The following is a 24,134-nucleotide window of genomic DNA, read 5'->3' on the forward strand; positions in this document are numbered from 1 at the left end:
AAAGAATTAGTCAACACTGAACCATTTCCGAGAGTAGTATATTATTAAGAATCAACAACAATAAATGAAGAAGTCCAAGCTGCACTGAAGGGATCTGCAAAAGAATAATAAAGCCTCAGATATGGAAAGACTATCAGTTGAGGTGTTTCAACAAACATGCAGCCTTAAATATGCACACTCTTCTATGCCAAGAATTTGAAAGACCACTTACCTGGCCCACTAACTGGAAGAGGCCTATATTTGTGTCCATTCAAGAGAATGCAGAAATTTTCTGACAATATTATGAATATCAAACACAAGTAAAATCCTGCTAAAGATTATTAAAAATGGATGGAGCCGTGCATCAACAAAGAACTGCCAGAATTTCAAGATAGATTCGGAAGAGGCCATGAGACAAGGGATGTCATTGCTGATGTCAGATGGATGTTGGTTGAAATCAGAGACTATCAGAAAGGTGCTTACTTGTGTTTTATTGACTCTGCACAGGCATTTAACCAGGTACATCATAAGAAACTGTAGGTAACATTGCGAAGAACAGAAATTCCAGAACACTGAATTGTGCTCCTGTGGAATATGTGGCAGGCAGAATACGGGGCTATTGCCTGATTTAAAATAAGAAAAGGGGTGCATCAACGTTATATTCTTTCACCGTATGTATTCAATTTGTGTACTGACCACATAATCCAAGGAACTGGTCTATTAAGAAGAATGTGATGCTCAGACTGAAAGAAGACGTAGCAAAACCTTCAATATGAATCTGACACAACCTTCATTGCAGAAAGTGAAAATGGCTGGAAGCACTTACTGAAGAAGATCAAAGACTACACCTCAACACCAAAACTCAAAAATCACAACTGGACCAAGAGGCAATATGACAGTAGATGGAGAAAAGATTGAAATTTGAGTAATTTAGTTTTACTTGGATCCACAATCAACACTCATGGAAGAAAAGAGTCAAGAAACCAGAATATGTATTACTTTGGGAAAAGCTAGCTTCTTCAATTGATAAAGAACATGGATTTCAATTTAAAGATTAAGGTGCCCTTGATCAAATCATGGCATTTTCAATTACTTCATATGTATGTGGAAGTTGGACAGTGAATAAGATTAATGAATTGATACCTTAGAATTGTGGTGTTGGCAAAGAATAGTAAATATACCATGAACTATGGAGAGAGAAAGAGAGACTCTGACTCCAAATCTGTCTTGAAGAAGTGCGCCACAGTGCCTTTTTGAGGCAAGGATGGTGAGACTTCATCTCATATACTTTTGAGTGTGTCATCAGTATGCACCAGACCTTGGACAAAGACATGTAGCGCCAGTGAAGAAGAGGAAGACCCTCAGTGAGGCTTGATTGACAAAGTGACTTCAGCAATGGGCTTGAGTGTTTCGGACATGGTGAAGATGACACGTGGTAGGATAGGGTTGAAGTTGGCTGTTCACAGGTTCGCTATTAGTCATACTTGACAGCACCTAACAACAACATCCTGAGACTAAAACAGACCAAATAATTGGTGTGTTTTTTTTTCCTCAAGGAGCCCTGGCAATGCAGTTGTTATTGCTCATCTGCTAACCAAAAGGTTGATAGTTTAGACCCTGAGTCAGGAGAAAAACCTGGCCATCTGCTCCTGTAATGATTATAGCCTTTGGAAAGTTCTACTGTGCCGTATCAGCATTGACTTGATAGCAATGAATCTTTATTGCTGTCTCACACAGACCCAATTCTGACAACAAATTCTTCTCTTACTACATGTATACTAAACTTCATCCACTGATGTCACCTGATCTAATCTGCCACCTTTTCTCCGAGATTTTCATAATAGCCTCTCAAAACTTGTCTACTGGTCTCCAAGCTCCCTTCAGCTTGTCAACACACTGTCAAAATGGTCCTTTCAAAGACTGAATTAGAACACTCCTCTCAGTAGCTTCCCTCATAATCAGGCTGAAAGCAGTCTTAAAAATGTCATACAATGTCCTTTGAAATCAGCTTCTCCATCTTTAATGCATTCCATGCTGTCCCTCATCTCCTTATCTCTCCAGCAGTCAGAACTTGGGCGGAACTGTCAGAACTTGTCAGAACCGTGACCTGTGCTTGGGATTTTCTTCCTCAAATATTTAAGTCTCTCACCTTTTCAGATGTAACCTTCTCACTGACGCGTCCCTGACCTTCTTCCACTTAGCACTACCTGTATGTTATCTCTTGGAGTTTTCCTTTACTCTATAGCTTTTTTTAAAAAAAACACATCACGGCCCTGTGATTAAATTCTAACATGTATAAAGCCCAGTGCCATCGAGTTGATTCTCTCATAATGACCCTATGGAGCAGAGTAGCACTACCTCATATGCTTTCCAGCATGGCAAATACGGAAGCAGAATGCCACGTCTTTCTCCTGCAGAGCTGCTGGTGGATTCAAGCCATCAGTCTTTTACTTAGCAGCTCACTTTAATCACTCTGCCACGGGGGCAAGTCAGAACCAACTCATAGCTGACTCTCCAGAGCGTTTTCAGAGGCTGTAAATCACATGGGAGGAGACAGCTCATTTTTCTCTTGAGGAGCTGCTGTTGGATCTGAACTGTTTGCCTTCAGTTTGGCAATCAAACTCGACTCACTGTGTCTCCAGGGGTCCTAAGATGTGTAACACTCTCTAATATAGTTATTATCTTATTCTATTTATTTCTCCTTGGAGGCAAGGATTCTGAGGCTCCGTCTAACATACTTTGGACATGTTGTGAGGAGAGACCGGTCCTTAGAGAGGGACATCATGCTTGGGAGGGTGGAGGGACAGCGCAGGAGAGGAAGGCCCTATATGAGGTGGATTGATTCAGTGATTGGGATAATTGGGATGGGAGTGTCAGAGACAGTGCGATTGGCACAGGACAGAGCGGAGTTTAGGGCTGTTGTACATAGGGTCGCTATGAGTCGCAGGCGACTCGACGGCACATAACAACAACAACAACAACATTTATTTCTAGATGTAAGCTCCCTGAGCACAGCGGATTTCTTCTTTTTCTTGTATGAAAGCTTACAAAGCAAATTGGTTTTTCCATTCAAGCATACGTTTACTTTTTATTTCATAACCTTGATTATAATGACCTTGATTACAATACCCATGATGCCATTGCACTCTTTCCTTCTCCTTCTTGTGATTCTTACTTCCACAAATCTTTTTTGCCCTTTGAACTTTAACCATGGGCAAATGCTGGCCCTTTTGATCTTTAAGTGGCTGACTATTCTAGGAAGTGAAGGCCTCCCTGGTGCTATTGATAAGCTTAAAGGTCTGTTGATTAGCTTCAAGTTAAGCCAATGGGGTGACTTTGGTCCCATGGTTAAATAGTAGCAGCTGGCATCTTGGGGAGGGGGGTCCCACCAGTCCCTATTGGACTAGTAATCCTGACCATTTTTATCTGCTTGAGTTTTGTGCAAGAGGGCAGAGATTTTTGTCTATAATAAACCCAGCACCTAGCACATAGTTAAGGGCATAGTAAAGATTCTTAAAGTAAATGAATGTGCGTAAGCTGTCCACTCCTCCTTCCTTTCGTGTTAAGGTTTGTTGTTATTGTTAGGTGCCACAGAGTTGAGTACGACTCATAGAGACCCCATGAACAAAAGTTCTGAACCCTGTTCTATCCTGTGTCTTCCTCACACTTCCTGACACACAGAGCACACTGCAGCAGTCACTTTGTCAATCCAGCTGTTTGAGGGTCTTCCTCTCCTTTGCTGACCCACTACCTTTCCAAGCATCATGTCCTTCTCCAAGGACCAGCCCCCTCTAGCAACATGGCCAAAGTATGTGAGGTGAAGCCTCATCATTCTTGCCTCAAAAGAGCACTCTGGCTGCACGCTCTCCAAGACATACCTGTTTGTTCTCTTGGCCGTCTATGGGATGGTCAGTGCTCCTCTCCAACACCACAGCTCAAAGGCGTCATTCTTTTCCTGTCATCCTTATTCACAGTCCAGCACTCAGATAGATTTAATAATGTCTTTGTATTGAAGACTTTAAGGAAACACAAAAGTAATGTAACATTTCAGAGGATGCAGTTGTCTTGGTGGGTTGTTGTTTTTCCTTCTAGAAAATACCTTTATGTATCATAAGAGAATTCCAGATCAGAAAATTATCTCTTAGGATATTCATAGCAGTCAGCACATAAATAGCAACCAACAAAATCCACTGCCATCGAGTTGATTTCCACATATGGCAACCCTCCTTCGTGTTTCTGCAGCTATAAATTTTAGCAGAGCAGACCAAACGTCTTTCTACTGCAGAGCAGATGGACTAAAACTGGAGACCTTTTGGTCAGCAGCCAAACTTGTAACCCACTATACCACCAGAGTACCTCAAAGTTTAAGTTCAGTTTGGTTCACTTTTTCAGAAAACAAGAACAAAACCAAAACACCTCATTGCTGTGGAGTTAGAACCAACTGAGCTGACCCTCCTAATGTGAAGAGACTGCCCTTCTTCCTCCTGAGGACCCAGAGCAGCTGGTGGATTCCAGAGATGCATGGCCTTGGGGGAGCAGGAAAAGTCCCTCCGGACTACACAATCAGATCTCTAAGGGCTGCCGAACCCTCATGTCAATTCCGTCTGCATCTGACTTCCTCTCTTACGGGTTCAGTAGTCCGTACAGTGTTGCACTGCTAACCAAAAGCCCATGTTCTCTCTAGCAGTTTGAATTTACCAGCAACTCCACTAGAGAAAGATGGACAGTCTCCTCACATTAAGATTTACAGCCTCTGAAACTAATGGAGGGGCACAATGAGTTGAAACTGGCTCAGCTGCTGTGAGGCTCTTCCCTGGCAAAAGGAAATACTCATTTTTTCCTTTATGACAGGAAGCTGGGCAACTCCATAAAGGGTTTCACTCATTCCCCCACCCCAATTCATTACAAATGCTGTTTGGGTATTTTAAAAGGTAAGATAGAAATTGTTCAAGAATTATTTTTTAATTGAAACTTTATTTTTTTATTTTAATAATTTTAATGAACATTTACAGATATTTTGGATTTCCATTCATTCATTGTTGCACTTTTCTCCCTGCCTAGCCCTCCCACGACCACCCCCACTCCCCAGTTTGCTCCTCTCTTTGAAAAAGTAAAAGAAGAATTCTTTGGTATACAATCCCCCCGCACCCCTCCCACTGCCCCAGGTATACTCCACTATGCACCCTTAATTCTGGACTCTTGTGATAACTATAATCCTATCATATATCGCTTTTAAATTATTCTCTCATCTGTTTCAATGCACTACACATAATTTTTCCAGTTTTTCTCAGTCTTACCCCAACCCTGATGTCAGTCCCATTCTATAACAGTGGGACTATGCAGTATTTGTCCTTTTGTGACTGAGATATTTCACTCAGCATAATGTCCTCCAGGGTCACCCATTTTTAATAATATTGCATGAGTTCCTTGTTTTTCAATGCAGCGTAGTATTCCATTGTGTGATTATACCACAGCTTCTCTATGCATTCGTTTGTTGATGGGTTAATTGAAATTTTAATGAACGTTTATAGATGTTTGTATTTTCATTCATTCATTGTTGCACATTTCCCTCTCTTACCACCCTTCCCTGCCCCGTTGATATTTCTCCTTGAATAGTAAAAACCCCCAACTTTCATTATTATACAATCCCCCGCCCAGTCCACTCCACCATGCAGCTCTTCTTTCAAACAGTTCTCTCCCTCATCTGTTTCAATGCTGTATACATTATTTATCCTCCCTTTTTCTTTATTTATTCCCTTTTCTTAATTTCTCTCCAACCCTGATGTCAGTCCTGCTTTACAACAGTGGTATTATGCAGTATTTGTCCCTTTGTGACGGAGGTATTTCACTCAGCATAATATCCTCCAGGGTCACCCATTTTGTATGTTTCATAAGATTCTTGTTTTTCAATGCAGCATAGTATTCCAGTTTGTGAATATAGCACAACTTCTCTATCCATTAGTTTGTTGATGGACACTTGGGTTGTTTCTAACTCTTTGCTATTGTGAACAAAGCAACAATAAACATGGGGGTGCATTCAGTAACTATTTCTTTAGAAAGTAGAGAGTTTGTTGTTATATGCTGTCAAGTACGACTCATCACGACCTATGAACAACAGATCTGAACTTTGTTCTGCAATATGCCATCTTCTTCATCTCCAACACCCTTGAGCCCACTGCTTCAGTGTGTCAGACCATCTCATTGATGGTCTTCCTCTTTTGCTGACCCTCCACCTTTCCAAGCATGATGTCTCTTTCTAAAGAATAGCCTTTCCTAACAACATACCCAAAATAAGTGAGATGAATCTTTGCCATCCTTGCCTTCAAGGGACACTTTGGCTGCACTTTTCCCAAAACACATGTTTGTTCTTTTGTAAGTCCATGGGAGAGTCTATACTCTTCTATAATGCCACAGCTCAAAGAAAGGAGTCAATTCTTCTGTCATCATTATTCATTGTGCAGCACTCAGATACATAACAAATGACTAAAAAGATCCTGACCTGATTCAGGCACACATTAGTCTTCAAACTCACATTAATGCTCCTCAGTAATTTGGAGAGGTCCCTGAAAGCAGATTTTTGCAATGCAATGTGTCCTAATTTCCTGACTGCTGGCACCAAGGATGTTGATTGTGGATCCAAGAAAGATGAAATCATTGACAATTTCAATCTTTTCTCCATCTATCACGATAGAGCTTACCATTCCAGTGGTAAAGATTTCTGTCTTCTTGATGTTGTCTGCAGCAAGCACTTCAACTCCTCCTCATTTGCAGCAAGCAAAGTTATGTCAAGTCCATAATGCAGGTTCTTGATGAATTTTCCTCCAATCCTGTGCCACATTCTTCGTCATAGAATCCAGCTTCTCAAATTATTTGCTTGACATACAGTCTGAAGGTTTGGAGTAAGGATACAACTTCCATGAACACCTTTCCTGATTTTCAACGCTGTGGTGTTTCCTTGCTCCATTGGGACTGAGGTATTTCACTCAGCATAATATCCTCCAGGGTCACCCATTTTGTATATTTCATGAGATCCTTGTTTTTCAATGCAGCATAGTATTCCATTGTGTGAATATAGCACAACTTCTCTATCCATTCGTTTGTTGATGGACACTTGGGTTGTTTCTCTTTGCTATTGTGAACAAAGCTTCATGGTCTTGGTATAGGTTTCGCATGAGCACAATTAAGTGCCCTAGGATATCCATTCTTTCAATGTTAGCCAAGTTTGTTATGATTCAAATGCCTTTGCATAGTCAATAAAAAACAAATACACATTCTTCTTTTGATCATCCATGGGAGTTCAGTGCTGTTCGCCAAAACCACCACTCAAAAGCATCAATTCTTTTTCTGTCATCCTTATTAATTGTCCAGCTCTCAGATGCAAAGCAAGTGACTGGAAAGACCACTGACATAATTACTCAATAATTTGGAGAGGTCTCTAACTGCAGATTTTCCCAGTGCAATGTTCTGTTCCATCAAGTTGCCTGAGACTCACAACCCTATGAACAACAGCTCTGAATCCTGTTCTATCCTGAGCCAACCTTATTGTCAATGGCTTCAGTGAGGCTTGAATTCCTTTCTTCAGCTTCATTGCTTCTTTATCAGATGCCACTTCCTGAATCAGTTCAGGATCAACCAATTCTTTTTGATAGAGGACACTATATTTCTCTCATCTTCTCTTGATGCTCCCTGCATCATTCAATATTTTGCCCATAGAATCCTTCAGTACTGCAGTTGGAGGTATGTTATCAGGAGGGACAAGTGCTTGGAAAAAGATACGATGGTGGAAAAAGTAGAGGGTCAGCATAAGAAAGGAAGACCCTCAAGAAGATGTACTGACGAAGTGGGTGCCTTTCACGAGGACGACCTGTCCTGCACAGGACAGGGCAAGGTTCCTATTTGCTGTTCATAGGGTTGCTGAGTCATGATCAACTTGATGGCATCTAACAACAGTCTTCCTGAATTATAATTCATCCTCCAATCTAAAGAATAATCCTTCTCAAATGTAAAGCACACATCAGGTCATCTTAAAATCCTTCAATGACCCCCTGAAAACACCAAGAATACAATTAAAACTCTACTCTGTCCTCAAGGAGCCCTGACACCATAGTGTGTCTGGTTGCTAACTGAAAGATGGGTAGTTCAAATCTAGCTTGGAAACAAGATAAGGCAGTAACTTCTTACAGCCTCAAAACGGCCATGCAAGGTTGCTGTGAGTTGGAACTGACACAACAGTGGGTTGGGTTTGGACTCTCGTACCAACCTCTAATGGTCTGTTGTCTGCTCACTTCTTCAACCACTGGCTTTCTCTCAATTCCTCAAACAGGCTCAGCTCTGCCCTAGGCATTTGTCACTACTGTTTTACTTGCATGGAAGGCTCTTTCTTCCAGTTCTCTACACATCTAGTCTTTCATGCCATTCAGATTAGATGTTCCAGTCTCATGCTGTCACTAAGTAAAGCCATTCTGTGCTACTTTTCTCTGGTAAGTGATGAAATGAATATTTGAATAAATAAATTGGGTTAAATCTGCAAGGAGATAAATTTTACTTATGATAGAATCACAGCAAGTGTACTAGGTTGAGGTATAATTTGACCAGCTGGGCACAGTCAGTGGGATAAAAAATTTGTTTTGGCACATAAAAATGTTTTACTCTGATGGAATAAAAACTCTGAAAACAAGCTCTTTTCAACATTGCAGCTAGAAAAACTGACTTCCCAAATATCACTGATTTTCATATTTAATGTGATCTAGGGAATAAGGAGGGAAGAAGTCTATTGGTAAATGGATTTCACTTTTCTCTAAACTCCTCTGATTCTTAAACAATATATTAAACAGAGAAAATAATGAAGTTGCCAAGGATTTCCATTTACATGGGTCCATAATCAGCACCCATAGAAGCACCCATCAAGAACTCAAACAGCATACTGCCTTGGGGAAATCTGCTGTCATGGACCTCTTTAAGGGGCTAAAGCAAAGCTGTCAATTTGAGGTCTAAGATACAATGCACCCAGCCTAAGCCATGGTATTTTCCATTGCTTCACATGTACATAGATGACTTGGGTGTAGTTTCCAGGAAGTCATGCTGCAATTGCAAATGTTTGAATCCATCAGCAGGTCTGCAGGAGAAAGGTGAACCATCTCCTCTCATGCAATTTGCAGCTTCCTGAAAATCCAGTGGAGGATCTCGACTTGATAAGTTTTGCTTTTTTTTCCATATGCATATACAAGACCAATGAAGAATAGTAGCCTTACAATTGTGGTTGTGGCAAAGAATATTGACTATACAATGGACTGCCAAAAGACTCCTTAGAAGACATAACGGAGAGCTTCAATTCACATACTCTGTGTATGTTATCAAGAGAACTCAGTCCCTGGAGAAAGACATCGTGCATAATAGAGGGTCAGAGGAAAATTCTTGAGAAGACTTAGAATGAACACTGGTTGTGGCCAAGATTTTAAGGACATGCTCACCAAGTTGTGCCAAGAAATCTGGAGAACAACCACTTGGCCAACTAACTGGAAGAGATCTATATTTGTTCCCATTCCAAAGAAAGGTGACCCAACAAAGTGTGGAAACTATAGAAAAATACCATTGATTTCACATTCAAGCAATATTCTACTGAAAATTATCCAAAAACGACTGGAACAGCACATCAGCAGAGAACTGCCAGAAGTCTAGCCTGGGTTTAGAAGGGGTTGTGGTACTAGAGATACTGTAGCAAATGTTAGATGGATCTTGGCTGAAAGAGGGAATATCAGAGGAATGTCTATCTGTGCTTCATTGATTATGCAAAGGCATTTGACTGTGTGGACCATAACAAACTGTAGCTGACTCTGAGAAGAACGGGAATCCCAGAACACTTGATCATGCTAATGCGAAACTTATACTTGAACCAAGGGGCAGTCATCAGAACAGAGCAAGGAAACACTGCATGGTTCAAAATTGGAAAGGGTGTATGCCAGGGATGTGTCCTGTCTCCATACCTTTTCAACCTGTAGGCAGAACAGATCATCCGGGAGGCTGGGCTCTGAGGAGAGAAATGCGGCATCAGGATTGGTGAAAGATCTATCAACAATCTGCATTATGCAGATAACACAACCCTGCTTGCTGAAACTGAGGAGGACCTGAAGCGCTTGCTGCTGAGAGTCACAGACTGCAGCCTTCAATATGGATTGAGGCTCAATGTCAAGAAGACAAAGATTCTCACCACTGGACCAAATGGCAGCATCAGGATGGATGGTGAAGAGATTGAGATTGTTCACAGCTTTAGTCTTCTTGGCTCCATAATCAACACTCTTGGCACCAGCAGCCAGGAAATTAAAAGATGTATTGCGATGGGAAAGTCTGCTGTTAGGGACCTCTCTAAAGTACTCAAGAGTAACGGTGTGTCTCTGGAAACTAAGGTGCGTCTGGTACAGGCCATGGTCTTTGCATCACTTGTTATGCATCAGAGAGCTGGGGAATGACCAGGGAGGATAGGAGAATTGATGCTTTTGAGCTTTGGTGTTGGAGAAGAGTGTTTAGGGTCCCATGGACTGCTAAGAAAACAAACAGATTCATCCTGGAGAGGGTTAAACCGGGCTGCTCCTTAGAGGCAAGGATTCTGAGACTTCGTCTGACATACTTTGGTCATGTTATAAGGAGGGACAGGTCCTTGGAGAAGGACATCATGCTTGGGAAGGTGGAGGGCAGGCGGAGGAGGAGAAGACCCTCTGGGAGATGGATTGATTCGGTGACTGGGGCAATCGGGATGGGTGTGTCGGAGACAATGAGATTGGCACAGGACCAGAGTTTAAAGCTGTTGTACATAGGGTCACTATGAGTCGCGACTAGATGGCACATAACAACACAGGACTGAGTAGTATTTTGTTCTTAAGCACATATGCTTGCATTGAGTCAGCGCCAACTTGACAGCACTTAACAACTCTCACTTTAGGAATAATGTGCTTTTGTTTTTTAAAGATAAACTCTTTTCAGGTTTTCTATTTTAGTATGTTACCTTGGTTCCATCTGCTGTATCTGGAGAAACAGCACCATCTGCTGGGCCAAGGCAATCTTGGCAACATGTCATGGGCTTTCAGCCTTTTCACTGTGCAATTCTAGCCTTGGTATCAAGTTTATGAAATCAGATCAGACTACCAGTGGCCAAATACTGATATTCCAGAACTGCTGATAAAGTGATAAAGGCCTCTTTAGCTGAGGTTCTTCTAAAGAGGAACCTGAGCTTTGACTCAATGGTGTTGGGGGAAGGAGCTCACAACTTCACCCTCTGTATTCTTTGCAGAATGTGGAGGTGTACTTCTCTTTTCCCCCTCAAATCTCAGGGATGATGTTTTTTCTCTCCTTCCATTATGGACCATGAATTTATTTATTGTTCATAGGATCAAGGTGCATAGACCGCACTTAGCAACAACACTCAAGGCCATACTCTGGCTCTAATGGAGTTATTCAGCTTCAACTTGAACTTGCATATGAGCAATTGACGGTCTATTTTGCTTGTTCTGACTGATACTGAGCTCTTTGCAAAGAGACTTTATATGATTGCTGTGTATTTCATCCAACAAGTTCTACATATATCATAAACACTTATGGAATCTTGGGGAGCTCTGGTGGCCTAGTGGCAAGAAGCTGCACTGCAATCCCAGAGGTATATGGTTTGAATCCACCAGATGCCCTGCCGGAGAAGGAGGAGCAATATCTTCCTGTACCAGTCAGATAGTATTTGACAGTACACGCACACAAAATGATAAAAAAAATTTATGGAATCTTGAAGGCATGTGGATCGAGGCCACCAGTTGCTCCACTGGAGAAGGATGTGCAATCTCCTCCTGTGTGATTAACTGCCTCTGAAAACTTGCCAGAGGGTCAGCTATGGGTCAGTTCCAATGCTATGGTACACAACAAATGTTAATTATATTAAAGATTATGTTAAGTATGGATTATATCTTACCATAAACAAAAATTCTCACAAATGGATCCATAAACAGTATCACGAATTAAGTGGAGAGAAGACTTAAGTTATAAAGGATTTCACTTCGTGTTAGCCATCAATGCCCATGGAAACAGCAGTCTAGAAATCAAATGACATATTTACCCACTCACCCGTGCTGGGTCAGTTTTGACTCAGTGACCCTCTACTGGGATTCTAAGGCTATAACTCTCTGTTGGTGATGTTATTGGATTTGAACCGCTGGAGAACCAATGCTAGCCTTTGGATTTGCAATGCAACTTGCTATAAACTAGATACTAGGGTTTGGTTATATGACTATGGCACGGGGCAAAGAGACTGCAAAACAGAAGTCTTGCGTGTTTAACAGTTATGCAAGATACTAGTGTCCACTTGAATTGTTGAAAATAAAAACAAATATTGTAACAAATAATTGTTACAACAAATAATAGTTATAAATAACTGTAATATATATAATAAGTGAATTTCCTTTGTAATTATTTAAGTATACAATGGCATTCATTAAACCCAACCCGATTTGCAACCACCTCCACTATCCATTTCCATACTTCTTAAGAAGTAACCCTTACCTTTGCTACCACCAGTCTCTAGTAACCACTAAGACATTACTGTACATTTGCCTATAATCATACAATGTTTGGTTTGGGGAGTCTGGTTTATTTCACTCAACATATTGTTTTTATGATTTTTTCATAGCATAGCATGTTTCAAAACATCTTTTCTCTATGGCTGAATAACATCCTATTATATATTATTTTCCTTATCCATCCATTCAGACTTGTTTTCTTCCTTTTGGCTACTGGATAAAACTCAAGTTTACACTGGTATTACTGTTCACTTTTAACAAGACCTTATTATCTCCTTGTCTTCATAACAGAACTTTCTATTTCAGGAAATAATTAACCAGGAAGGAAAAAACAGTTGCAACTAACTACATTGTTCATTTCAGAAACAAAATACCATTTAAATAATTTGACTGTTTGGCTTTTCAATAAGTAGCATCAAATGACTATTTACTTTAAGAGTCTTTAAACATTGCCACCTCCATCCCCTGACTTGCTTGCTGTATTCACCAATTTTAAACTGCTGTTTGATAGCCTAGTAGGGACTTACACTGCTAACCCAAAGGCCATAAATTTCTGGTAGTTTGAATTTACCAGTGGCCAAGGGAAAAATGCAATCTCCTCCCATTAGATTTACAGCCTGGTGAAACCATCTGCTGGAGGTTGGTTCCAACTCCACAGCAAGAAATGAAAACATGAATCTTACTAAAACCAAACACTAAAGTCTCATATACATTTTTACCTTCTCCTCTCTATCTTTGTCCTTGTGAACCATAAACTCAGCTTTGTCATAAAAACCCCCAACTCTGCTGAAAAGCAAGATAGTAACTCAATGACTACAGTGTATCTGACTCATGCCATCAACAATTTGCATTATGCAGATGACACACCCTGCTTGCTGAAACTGAGGACCTGAAGCACATGCTGCAGAGGGTCAAGGACTACAGCCTTCAATATGGATTGAGGCTCAATGTCAAGAAGACAAAGATTCTCACCACTGGGCTGATTAGCAACATCATAATAGGTGGCAAAGATATTGAGATTGTTACGTTTTAGTCTGCCTGGTTCTATAATCAACACTCTTGGTACCAGCAGCCAGGAAATTAAAAGATGAATTGTACTGGGAAAGTCAGATGTCAGGGACATCACCAGAGTACTGAAGAGTAATGATGTCAGTCTGAAGACTAAAGTGCACCTGATCCAGGCTATGGTATTTGCAATTATGTGCCATACATCAGAAAGTTAGAAAATTACTAGGGATGACAGAAGAATTGATGCCTTTGAGCTGTGGTGCTGGAGAAGAGTAATGAATATACCATGGACTACCAGAAGAACAGGCTCATCTAAGAAAAGGTGAAACAAACAAGGCTATTCCTTGGAGGCAAAGACTCTGAAGCTTTGACATATACTTTGGGTATGTTGCAAGGAGGGACCAGTCCTTGGAGAGTGACATTATGCTTGAGAGGGTAGAAGGACATCACAGGAGGGGAAAACCATTGTTGAGATGGACTGACTGCAGTAATGGGGATAGGTGTGTCGGAGACAATAAGGTTGGCTCAGGAGAGAGCAATGTTTAGAACTGCTGTACATAGGGTCGCTATGAGTCACAAGTGACTCGACGGCACAAAACAACATGCAAAAATGCCTGGAAAATGAATAAGGCTATGCAAATGAATATGGAAGATAAAAGAATTGATGCATTGTAATTGTCATGCTGGCAAAAAAAAAATTCTGAATATACCATCAACTACCAGAAAAATGCAAATGATATGACCTTTACCTGCCGAAAGTGATTATCTATAAGGTTTACTGCAGAAGGTCACAGCCTTCAGTATGGATTATAACTCAACATTAAGAAAACAAAATCTTTACTAATGGGCCAAAAGGCAACATGATGACAGATGGCAAGAACATGAAGTAGCTGATGATTTCCTCTGGCTAGGATCCACAAAAATACCCATGGCAACAGCAGTCAAGAAATAAAAAAAACTTTAGCCTTGGAAGTCTGCAATCAGAGACCTCCCCCCAAGATACTGAGGAACAGCAATATCAGTTTGAGGACTAAGGTGCACCTGACCCCAGCCATAGTCTTTTCAATTCCTTCCTATGCATCAGAAAGCTGGAGTCTGACTAAGGATGACAGTAGAAGAATCAATGCCTTTGAGTTATGGTGTTGGAGAAAAGTGCTGAATTTCCATGGACTGTCAAACAAATATGTCTTGGAGAAAATGCAGCCAAGGAAGCCTTTGAGGAAAGGGTGAAACTCCTTATCACGTACTTTTGGCATGCATTTAAAGGACCCCAGCCCTTGGAAAATGACATCATGTTTGGAAAGGTGGAGGGTAAACTAAAGAGAAGAAGATTCTCAATAAGATGTGACTGCAGCAATGGGTTCAAGTATAGCAGAGATGGTGGGAGAGGGTAGGGTTCAGGCCTGCAGTTCCCAGGGTCACTATGAGCTATGGTCGACTCGATGGTACCTAACAATAACCAAAAAATTATTACATTTGTCTTTGAATGATTACAGCTAGAATGTTTTTTAGAAAAAAGGATGGTGGGACTTCATCTCACTTTGCATGCTATAGGTAGGACCAATCACTAGATTAGGAGATTATGGTTGGTATAGTTGGGAATCAGAGATAAAAAGGAAGATCTTCAATGACATGGATTGGCACAGTGACTACAACAATGCATTAACTGCACAAACAGGATGTAATCAGGCCAGCAATGTTTTGTTCTATTGTACGTAGGGTTATTATGAGTCAAAAATGAAGCGACAACACCTGAAAGAAGAATGGTTTTACTATGATTTAGAAATAATTTACATTTCTAAGATTTACTTAAATTTATTTCCTTTTTCCATTCCCGTATCTTTTCACAGTTCTCAAATTACTTAACTAGCTATTGTTGCTAGGTGCCATCAAGAGAGCACGAATCATAGTGACCTATGAACAACAGATCTGAACCCTGTCCTCTCCTGTGCCATTTGCATCATCTCTGACACTCCTGACACATGTCTAGGGTAAGGAATTGTGATGCCAACCCAAAGATATGTGGTTTAAATCTGTTGGGCAATCTCCTCCCGTGTCACCAACTGCCTCTCGCTGGAGGGTGAACGCTAAGTCAATTCTGACCCAATGGTGTTTAACAACAACTAGCTATTAGTGGAAGATAAAAACTATCAACATAAAATATGTTATTTCCCTTGTGCTCTCATATTTGCAACACTTTTTTCCTTATCCCAGAACTATCCCTCTAGGACCCATTACACTTTTTCTTGACTCGAAAACAATTACTTCAAGAAATAACTTCTATAATGTAATATTCTCAAAATCCTTAAAAGAACTCAACATATCCTCAATACTTACTATCCAAGTGAAATAACAGTCAGTGAAGCTACCCAGATGAGTCAAATCGTCATCAATGACTTTTACACTGGCAGTCTATGAAAACATATAAAACACACACACACACACACTCAGAATTTAGTAAAAAACAAAAATCTCAATTTTTCCTTCTCATTCTCTGAGGTATAATTCAGGGACTTAACACAAAACTGAATGGAAAAAAATGTTTTTATTAGTAACAACATAAAACTGACACGGTTATCATATTAGACCTGAACCAGGATAAATAATGCAGTTATAAAACTTACATTTCTCACATCCATTAGAGTGGAAAATAGTCTATCTTATTAGAGTTTTTTCTAATCTTATGGACTAATTTCTTTAAAAAGCCACTTTTTAAAATTATTAGTAAATACGCAATATTCTAAAACTGTACTAAGTAGTAGTGAAAAGACAACCATAGACTCTTTAATGATAGCAATGGGCAGGATTAGGAATGTTTTGTTAACTGTTAAGGACCAGGTCTCTGTTTCTAGGTGAGCTGTTATGTCAGTGCACCCTTTTCATTAATAAGGCAATTGTTGACTGTGGCTGCCACAAAAAATAGCACGTTTCTTCTTAAATATCAGATACTCAATTAAGACTTGAATTAAGTTTTCCTCCTCAGTTTTGTTTTTCTGGAGTAGCAAATACCTTTGCCTTCTGTAAACAGTGAGACAAATACTGAGAAATCTATAATCGTCTAACACACAATCAAACAGGGGTAATGAATTATCATTAGGAACAAGCCCTTGGAATACTTTAAGTTGGGTTTTTTAACAATTTTTTATTTTATTTTATTTTATTATTTTTTGTGCATGTACCGTCAAATCAGATCTGACAGGTACAGGAGGAGACTGTCCCTCCTTCTCCGGCAGAGCATCTGGTGGATTCGAACAGTGTACCTTTGGGATTGCAGTACAACTTCTTGCCACTAGGCCACCAGAGCTCTCCATGAATTCTTGAAGTTTTTAAAATAGCAAGGTTTTGGGATAATTTCCCAAAACTAGCCTTTTCCATTTTGGTACATGACTTGATAAACATAACACATTTGAACTATATTTTAGTAATCTATTCTTCTATTGACTACACTTCGCCCTCAGTTAAGTGTTAAGAGTTGTGACTTCAAATAATTACTACATATAATACATTTTTAAATAAGTTTCCATTTCACTGAACTGATGAGTATTTTCCTTCCACTTTATGTACCTGTGGAAGGTAACTGGAACATCCATATATATACATACACTGCACATGTATGTATATGTACTTTTTAAATATCTTTCTACAGATTAACTCTAGATTACAGGGATAACTCTGAGGAGCAGTTAGCCTCCCTCTGACTCCTCTAGGTTGATGCAGGCAGGTAGAGTTCACTGAAGGATGTGATGAGGCTGTAATAGGTCTTCTCATCGTCCGTCAATCCCGCATTGCCAGGTCTCACCACCACAGCTACATGCACGTCTGCTTCCTCAGCAGCACTGGCCTCTGTGGAAATCAGAGTATGTGTCAGACGCTTACAGATGTCATTCTGAAGTCTGATGTTTGCTTCTAGGTAATCAGGGGGAGAGGAGAATGGATGAAAAAAGTTTGCTCTGATTTGGTAACTGTAAGAAAATGAACACACAAGGCTGACTATATTATTCTCTGTCAAATATATTTAAGTTTTTCTATAATAAACGTTCCCCTCCCTTTTCTTGTTGTGTACAATCGAATTGTATCCAACTGGCATAGGAGGAGATTGCCCCTCCTTCTCCAGCAGAGTATCTGGTGGATTCAAACCATGCACTTTTGGAATTGCAGTGCAGCTTCTTTGCCACTAGGCCACCAGAGCTCTCCATAATAAACTTAAAAACAAAACAAAACATAAATATACCTGACCAAGTGGAATGATAATACTAGACTTCTGAACATGTGAAGGGGAAAGGACAGAGCTTTATCCTGTCTCTTTCTTACATGTTCCAACTGAGCTGTTTCCTAAGGGTAATCTCTGAGCAATGTTAGTAAGTAGATGCTGAATAAAAGGAATCCAGCAGTCAAACAACCAGAAACAGAGCCTGCTCTCATCTCCAAGCTCTCACCTCATGTCCCCTGCCCAGGCTGCCGGTCTCTCTTATTTGGCAAATGTCTACTCTTCCAAATTCAGCTCAAACAGTATGTCTTCCAAACTATTATCATCTGCATTACAGGATATAGTGTGCTTTTTTAATACCCACAGTCACTTCTAGCATTACACAAATAGCTTAAAAAAAAAGGAAAATAGCTTAAATGAAAAGAAAAAGACCTATAATTATATATATATTATGATGTAAACAAGTATTTGTTCCCATTACAAAGAAAGGAGATCCAACAAAATGTGGAAATTCTCAAACAATAACATCAATATCACACACAAGCAAAATACTGCTGAAGACCAATAAAAATGTCTAGAACAGCACACAGAAAAGGAACTAATGGAAATTACAGCAGGATTTAGAAGAGGCCTTGGCAGCAGGGATATCACTGCTGATGCCAGATGGATCCTGGCTGAAAGTAAAGAATACCAGAGGTATATCTATTTATATTTTATTGACTATGCAAAACATTTGACTCTGTGGATCATAACAAAATATAGCTACCACTGAGAAAAATGGGAATCCCAGAGCACTTAATTGTGCTCATGCAAAATCTATTCCTAAACCAAGAGGTTGTTGGGCAAACAGAGCAAAGAAATGGTTTAAAATTAAGAAAGGAGTGTGTCAGGATTGTATTCTCTCTCCATACCTATTCAGTCTGTGTACTGAACAAATTATTCGAGAAGGTGGATTCTATAAAGAAAAGTGTGGCATCAGGATCAGAGGGAGACTCATCAATAACGTGCATTATGCAGATGGCACAACCTTACTTGCTGAAAGTAAAGAAGACTTGAAGCATTTGTCAAAGATCAAAAAATGCCGCTTAATGTGGATTGCATCTCAAAGTCAAGAAAACAAAGATTCTTATCACTGAACGGATAGGCAACATCATGATGTTGTTGTGGTGTAGGTGCTGTCGAGTAGGGCATATAGCGACCCTCTGAACAGAAGATCTGAACCCTGTTCTATCCTTATACTTCCTGATACACAGAGTCCATTTACAGCAGTTACCAGGTCAATCCACTTGGTTGAGGGTCTTCCTCTCCTTCACAGACCCTCCACCCTTCCCAGCATCATATCCTTTTCCAAGGAATAGCACCCCCTGGCAACATGCCCAAAGTATGTGAGGCAAAGCCTCATCATTCTTGCCTCCAAAAAGCATTCCTGCTGCACCCTCTCCAAGACCTATCTGCTTGTTCTCTCGGTAGTCCATGGGATGCATTAGTGCTCATCTCCAACACCACAGCTCAAAGGCGCAAATTCTTTTTCTGTCATCCTTATTCACTGCCCAGCTCTTGAATGCATAGCTAGTAATCAGAAAGGCCTGAATCAGATGCACATTCATCTTCAAACTAACGTCACTACTCCTCAATAATTTGGAAAGGTCCCTAGATTGCAGACTTTCCCAGTGCATTGTGGATCCAAGCAAGATGAAGCTGCTGACAGTTTCAATCACCCCACTCTCATGACACTGCCTATTAGTCCAGTGTTAAGAATCTTTGTTTTCCTGACATTAAGATGCAATCCATACTGAAGAATGCATTCCTTGATCTTCTGCAACAAGTGCTTCAAGCCCTCCTCACTTTCAGCAAAAAAGTTGTGTAATCTGCATAATGCAGATTATTAATGGGTCTCCCTCCAATTCTGATGCGAGACTCCTCCTCATAGAGTCCAGCTTCTCAGGTAATTTGCTCAGCAAACTGAATAGGTATGGAGAGACAATACAACCTTGGTGCATTCTTTTCCCAGTTCTAAACCATGCAGTGCTCCCCTGCTCTGTTTGCACAACAGCCTCCTGATCCAGGTATAGGTTCTGCATGAGCACAATCAAGTTCTCTGGGATTCCCATTCTCCTCAATGTCATCCACAAACTTGCCGTGATCCACACAAATGCCTCTGCATAGCCAAGAAAGCACAAATAGACATTCTTCTGGTATTCCTTACTTTCAGCCATGATTCATCTGCCATCAGCAATGATATCCCTGGTGCCATGGCCTCTTCTAAATCCTGCTTCAACTTCTGGCAGTTCCATATCTATGTATTGTTCCAGCCATTTTAAAATTATTTTCAGCTGTATTTTACTTGCATGTGATATCAACGATATTGTTGGATAAATACCACATTCAGTTGGATCCCTCCCTCCCTTCCTTCCTTCTTTCTGTTTCTGACTTTGCTTACTATCAGCTTCGAGTAGGAAGCCTATAGTATAGGCACCAGGATCAGGTGGGCAGGCCTTAGCATTTAAAAGTCGGTTGGGTCTTGCCTGAGGGTGAGCCTTCCAGCTTGGTGCAGCTGGATCCTGGAGAGTACGTGTTTTTTTATTTACTTGAAAGCTGGGTTTAAACTGGGGTGTAAAAATAGCACGATAGATGGAGAAAAGATTGAAACTATAAACAATTTCATCTTATTTTGATCCACAATCAACACCTTTAGTACTAGCATGCAGGAAATCAAGAGACATACTGCACTGGAAAAGGAATGAGGAGATGTATTGCACCAAGCCAAAGATGGGTGATTTTAATCTGCAGCCCTCAGGCCTTGTTTTAATTGTTTTTACTCAAACATTCTTCTAAATGGTTAGCACTGGTCTGTCCATTGGCTGTACAAAGGTAAATCATGGCTGCTGTGATACTAAACACTGTGACAATGATGTGTCAAATGCTATAATGGTTACCCATGGTGGAGAGTGTTTGGTGGAGATTCCCGATTAAGACAAGCTTGGCAGCAGGAGTGGCATCCGCTTCCGAAATAGCTTGCTTCCGGAAACTCTATGAACATGGAGAAATGATGACAGTTCTACAAGTGTTCAGGTCTTTCGTTCATAGGGTTGCTATGAGTCGTCTACAACTTGACAGCACTTAACAACAACAACATTGCACTGGAAAAGTTTCCAGTCAGGGACCTCTCCATATTATTGAGGAGCAATGGTGTCAGTCTGAGGATTGAAGTATATCTGATTCAGGCCAGTCTTTCTGATCACTTCCTATGCATTTGAGAGCTGGACAATGAATAAGAATGACAGAAGAAGAATTGATGCCTTTGAGCTGTGGTGTTGGAAAAGAACATCAAACATTCCATGGATGGCCAAAAGAACAAACATGTCTTGGAGAAGGTGCAGCCAAAATGATGAGGCAAGAATGATGAGGTTTCACCTCACATACTTTGGGCATGTTGCTAGAAGGGGCTATGATAATAGAGAAGGATATGCTACTGGGAAGGGTGGAGGGTCGGTGAAGAAAACAACCCTCAATGAGGAGGACTGACACAGTGACTGCAGCACTGAGTTCTTGTATGCCGGGAAGTGTGAGGGCAGCAGAGTAAGGACAGAGTTCAGATCTGCTGTCACTATGAGTCGTACTCGACTTGGCAGCCCCAACAACAACATGATGGAAACACGCTGAACAGGTCATTTAAAAGGCTGGACTTTATGAAGAAGAATGTGGCATCAGGATTGGAAGAAGACTCATTAACAACCTGCATTATGCAGATGACACAACCTTGCTTGCTGGAACTGAGGAGGACTTGAAGCATTTGCTATAGAAGATCAAGGACTGCAGCCTTCAATATGGATTGCTTCTCAACATAAGGATACAAAGTCCTCCACTGGGGCAATAGGCAGCATCATGATGTTGTTGTTGTTATGGGCCATTGAGTCACCTGCGATCCACAGCAACCCAATGTACAGCAGCTCTGAAGCCTGCCCTGTCCTAAGCCAGTTTCACTGATTCCAACACACCTACTGTCATTATACCAGTTACTTTATCAATCCAACTCTCCAGGGTCTTCCGCTCCCGCACTGTCCCTCCACAGTTCTGAGCATGATGTTTTTCTCCAAGGCCATGTGTCCAATGAATGTTGAGCTGGAGCTTCAAAATCCTAACCTAGCCTCCAAGGAGAAACTTGGTTTCAACCTCTCCAAAACAGATCTGTTTGTTTTCTTGGTGTATGGTCAAGACTCTTCTCGAAGGCATCGATTCTGCTTCTGTCATCCTTAGTCATTGTCCAGCTCTGTGATGCATTGCAAGTATTGTGAAGACCATGGCCTGGACCAGGTGCACTTTAGTCTCTAGACTGACATCATTTATAGATGGAGAAAAGATTGAAGTTGTTAATAATTTCCATCTTGCTTAGATCTACAATCAACACCCTCAGCACAAGCATTCAAGAAATAAAAAGACGAACTGTATTGGGAAAATCTACTGTCGAGGACCACTCTAGAATGCTATAGAGCAACAATGTCACACTAGAGATCAAGGTGTGCCTGGACCCAGGACATGATATTCTCATCTCTTGCTATGCATCTGAGAGCTGCACAATGATTAAGTATGACAGAAGAACAATCAATGCCTTCAAGTTGTAGGGCTGGAGAAGAGTAGTGAACATGGACTGGCAAGAGAACAGGTCTGTCCTAAAAACGGTAAGACCAGATTGCTCCTTGGAGGCAAGGATGTTGAAACACTATCACCTACTACGGGCATGTTGTCAGGAGGGGCCAGTCCTTTGAAGAACGAAACTGTACTCAGAACGGTAGAGGAACAGTGTAGGAGAGGAAAACTGTGGATGAAATGGAATGACACAGAGCCTGTGGCAATAGGGTCAGGTGTGTCAGAAACAGTGAAGCTGCCTCAGGATAGGGCAGGGTTCAGAACTATTGTTCGCAGGGCTGCTATGAGTTGTTGTCGATCTAAGATGGTACATAACAACAACAATAATGATGGAAATGATTGGGGGGGAAGGGGAAGGCACTTAAGGCACTATGAAGAAACTCAAATTTTACAGCAGAGGTCAATGCTATTGATCCTGTTAAATGACACCAGGTCTAAACAGATGGATTCATAGCTGCCTCCCAAGTAGGTTTTCAGAGGCTATAAATTGTATGGGAGAAGAATGGCAGTCTTTCTCCATCAGAGCAGCTGATGGACTTGAACTGCCTGCCATTGAGTTACCAATGAAACTTCTTATCAGTAGGCTATCAGAGCTCATAATTAATAATAACCAACATGCTAGCTGATAGGCTGTCTACAGACCATTAATTGAACTAATATGTATTCAATCCAAGTATACTCAGGATAGACTGGCCACAGAGTGGACCCCTAGTTCTAAAACTGAAGGAACCTTCCTATTCTATATGTTAAGAAGAACAAGGCCTATTTCCTTTCAATAAGGTGCACAAAAAAGTTAAAGATCTTAAAGTGAACATTTCTCACATTAATTGGTAGCATATTAAACAGAAAGTAACTTTGTTATCCCATTAATAAAAGCTATTCAATGAGGAGAACACATTGGAGTTATAATCCCTAGTCCTGTAGGGTTTTATGTACAAAAATATAATAGACACTTCCAGTGTAAATTAAATTCATTAACATTTTATATGGCTTGCATACCTGTTCGTACTGTTGATGATCGTGGTGGTGCCATAGAGTTAGCTTTGACTCAGTCACCCTATAAACAACAGATCTGAACTCTGCCACCTTCTGTGCCATCCTTAACCACCATCCCTGATATGCTGGAGCCCACTGTTACAGGCAGTGTGTCAATCCAGCTTGTTGAGGGTCTTCTTCTCTTTTCCTGACCCCTCTTCTTTCCTCACATGATCTCTTTTTCCAAGGTCTGGTTAATAAGGCTTAATAATCTGTCAATGTCTGTCACTTTTGTGTATTCACATATAAATTTTCAGGGAGAGTTGTGAACACAAAGCTTTTCAAAACAGCTAGCAGCTGGATTTATGTAGCTACGAATTGGTAATATCTGTTGTTGTTGCTGTTATGTGCTGTCGAGTCGCTTGCGACTCATAGCGACCTAAACTCTGCTCTGTCCTGTGCCAATCGCACTGTCTCTGACACTCCCATCCCGATTATCCCAGTCATTGAATCAATCCACCTCCTAGAGAGCCTTCCCCTCCTGCGCTGTCCCTCCACCATCCCAACCATGATGTCCTTCTCCAAGGACCGGTCTCTCCTCACAACATGTCCAAAGTATGTTAGACAGAGCCTCAGAATCCTTGACTCTAAGGAGCCACCCGGTTTAACCCTTTCCAGGACAAATCTGTTTGTTTTCCTAGCAGTCCATGGTATTCTCAATACTCTTCTCCAGCACCACAGCTCATTGTCCAACTCTCTGATGC

General features: G+C 40.8%; 1 protein-coding gene across 1 annotated transcript in view; it reads right to left on the minus strand.

Annotated features, from left to right (window-relative positions):
* Positions 1-17,244: 17,244 nt before the first annotated feature.
* The window catches only part of ENOPH1 (enolase-phosphatase 1), a 48,963-nt gene continuing 42,073 nt past the window's right edge, over positions 17,245-24,134 (minus strand). Inside the window, exon 6 of the mRNA XM_006885276.1 lies at positions 17,245-17,384. Within this exon, the coding sequence (XP_006885338.1) occupies positions 17,245-17,384 (140 nt within the window). The remainder of the gene's footprint in view (positions 17,385-24,134) is intronic.

This window comes from Elephantulus edwardii, unplaced genomic scaffold (genome assembly GCF_000299155.1).
Source record: "Elephantulus edwardii isolate Elephantulus edwardi_28Jun2011 unplaced genomic scaffold, EleEdw1.0 scaffold00042, whole genome shotgun sequence".
NCBI lineage: Eukaryota > Metazoa > Chordata > Mammalia > Macroscelidea > Macroscelididae > Elephantulus > Elephantulus edwardii.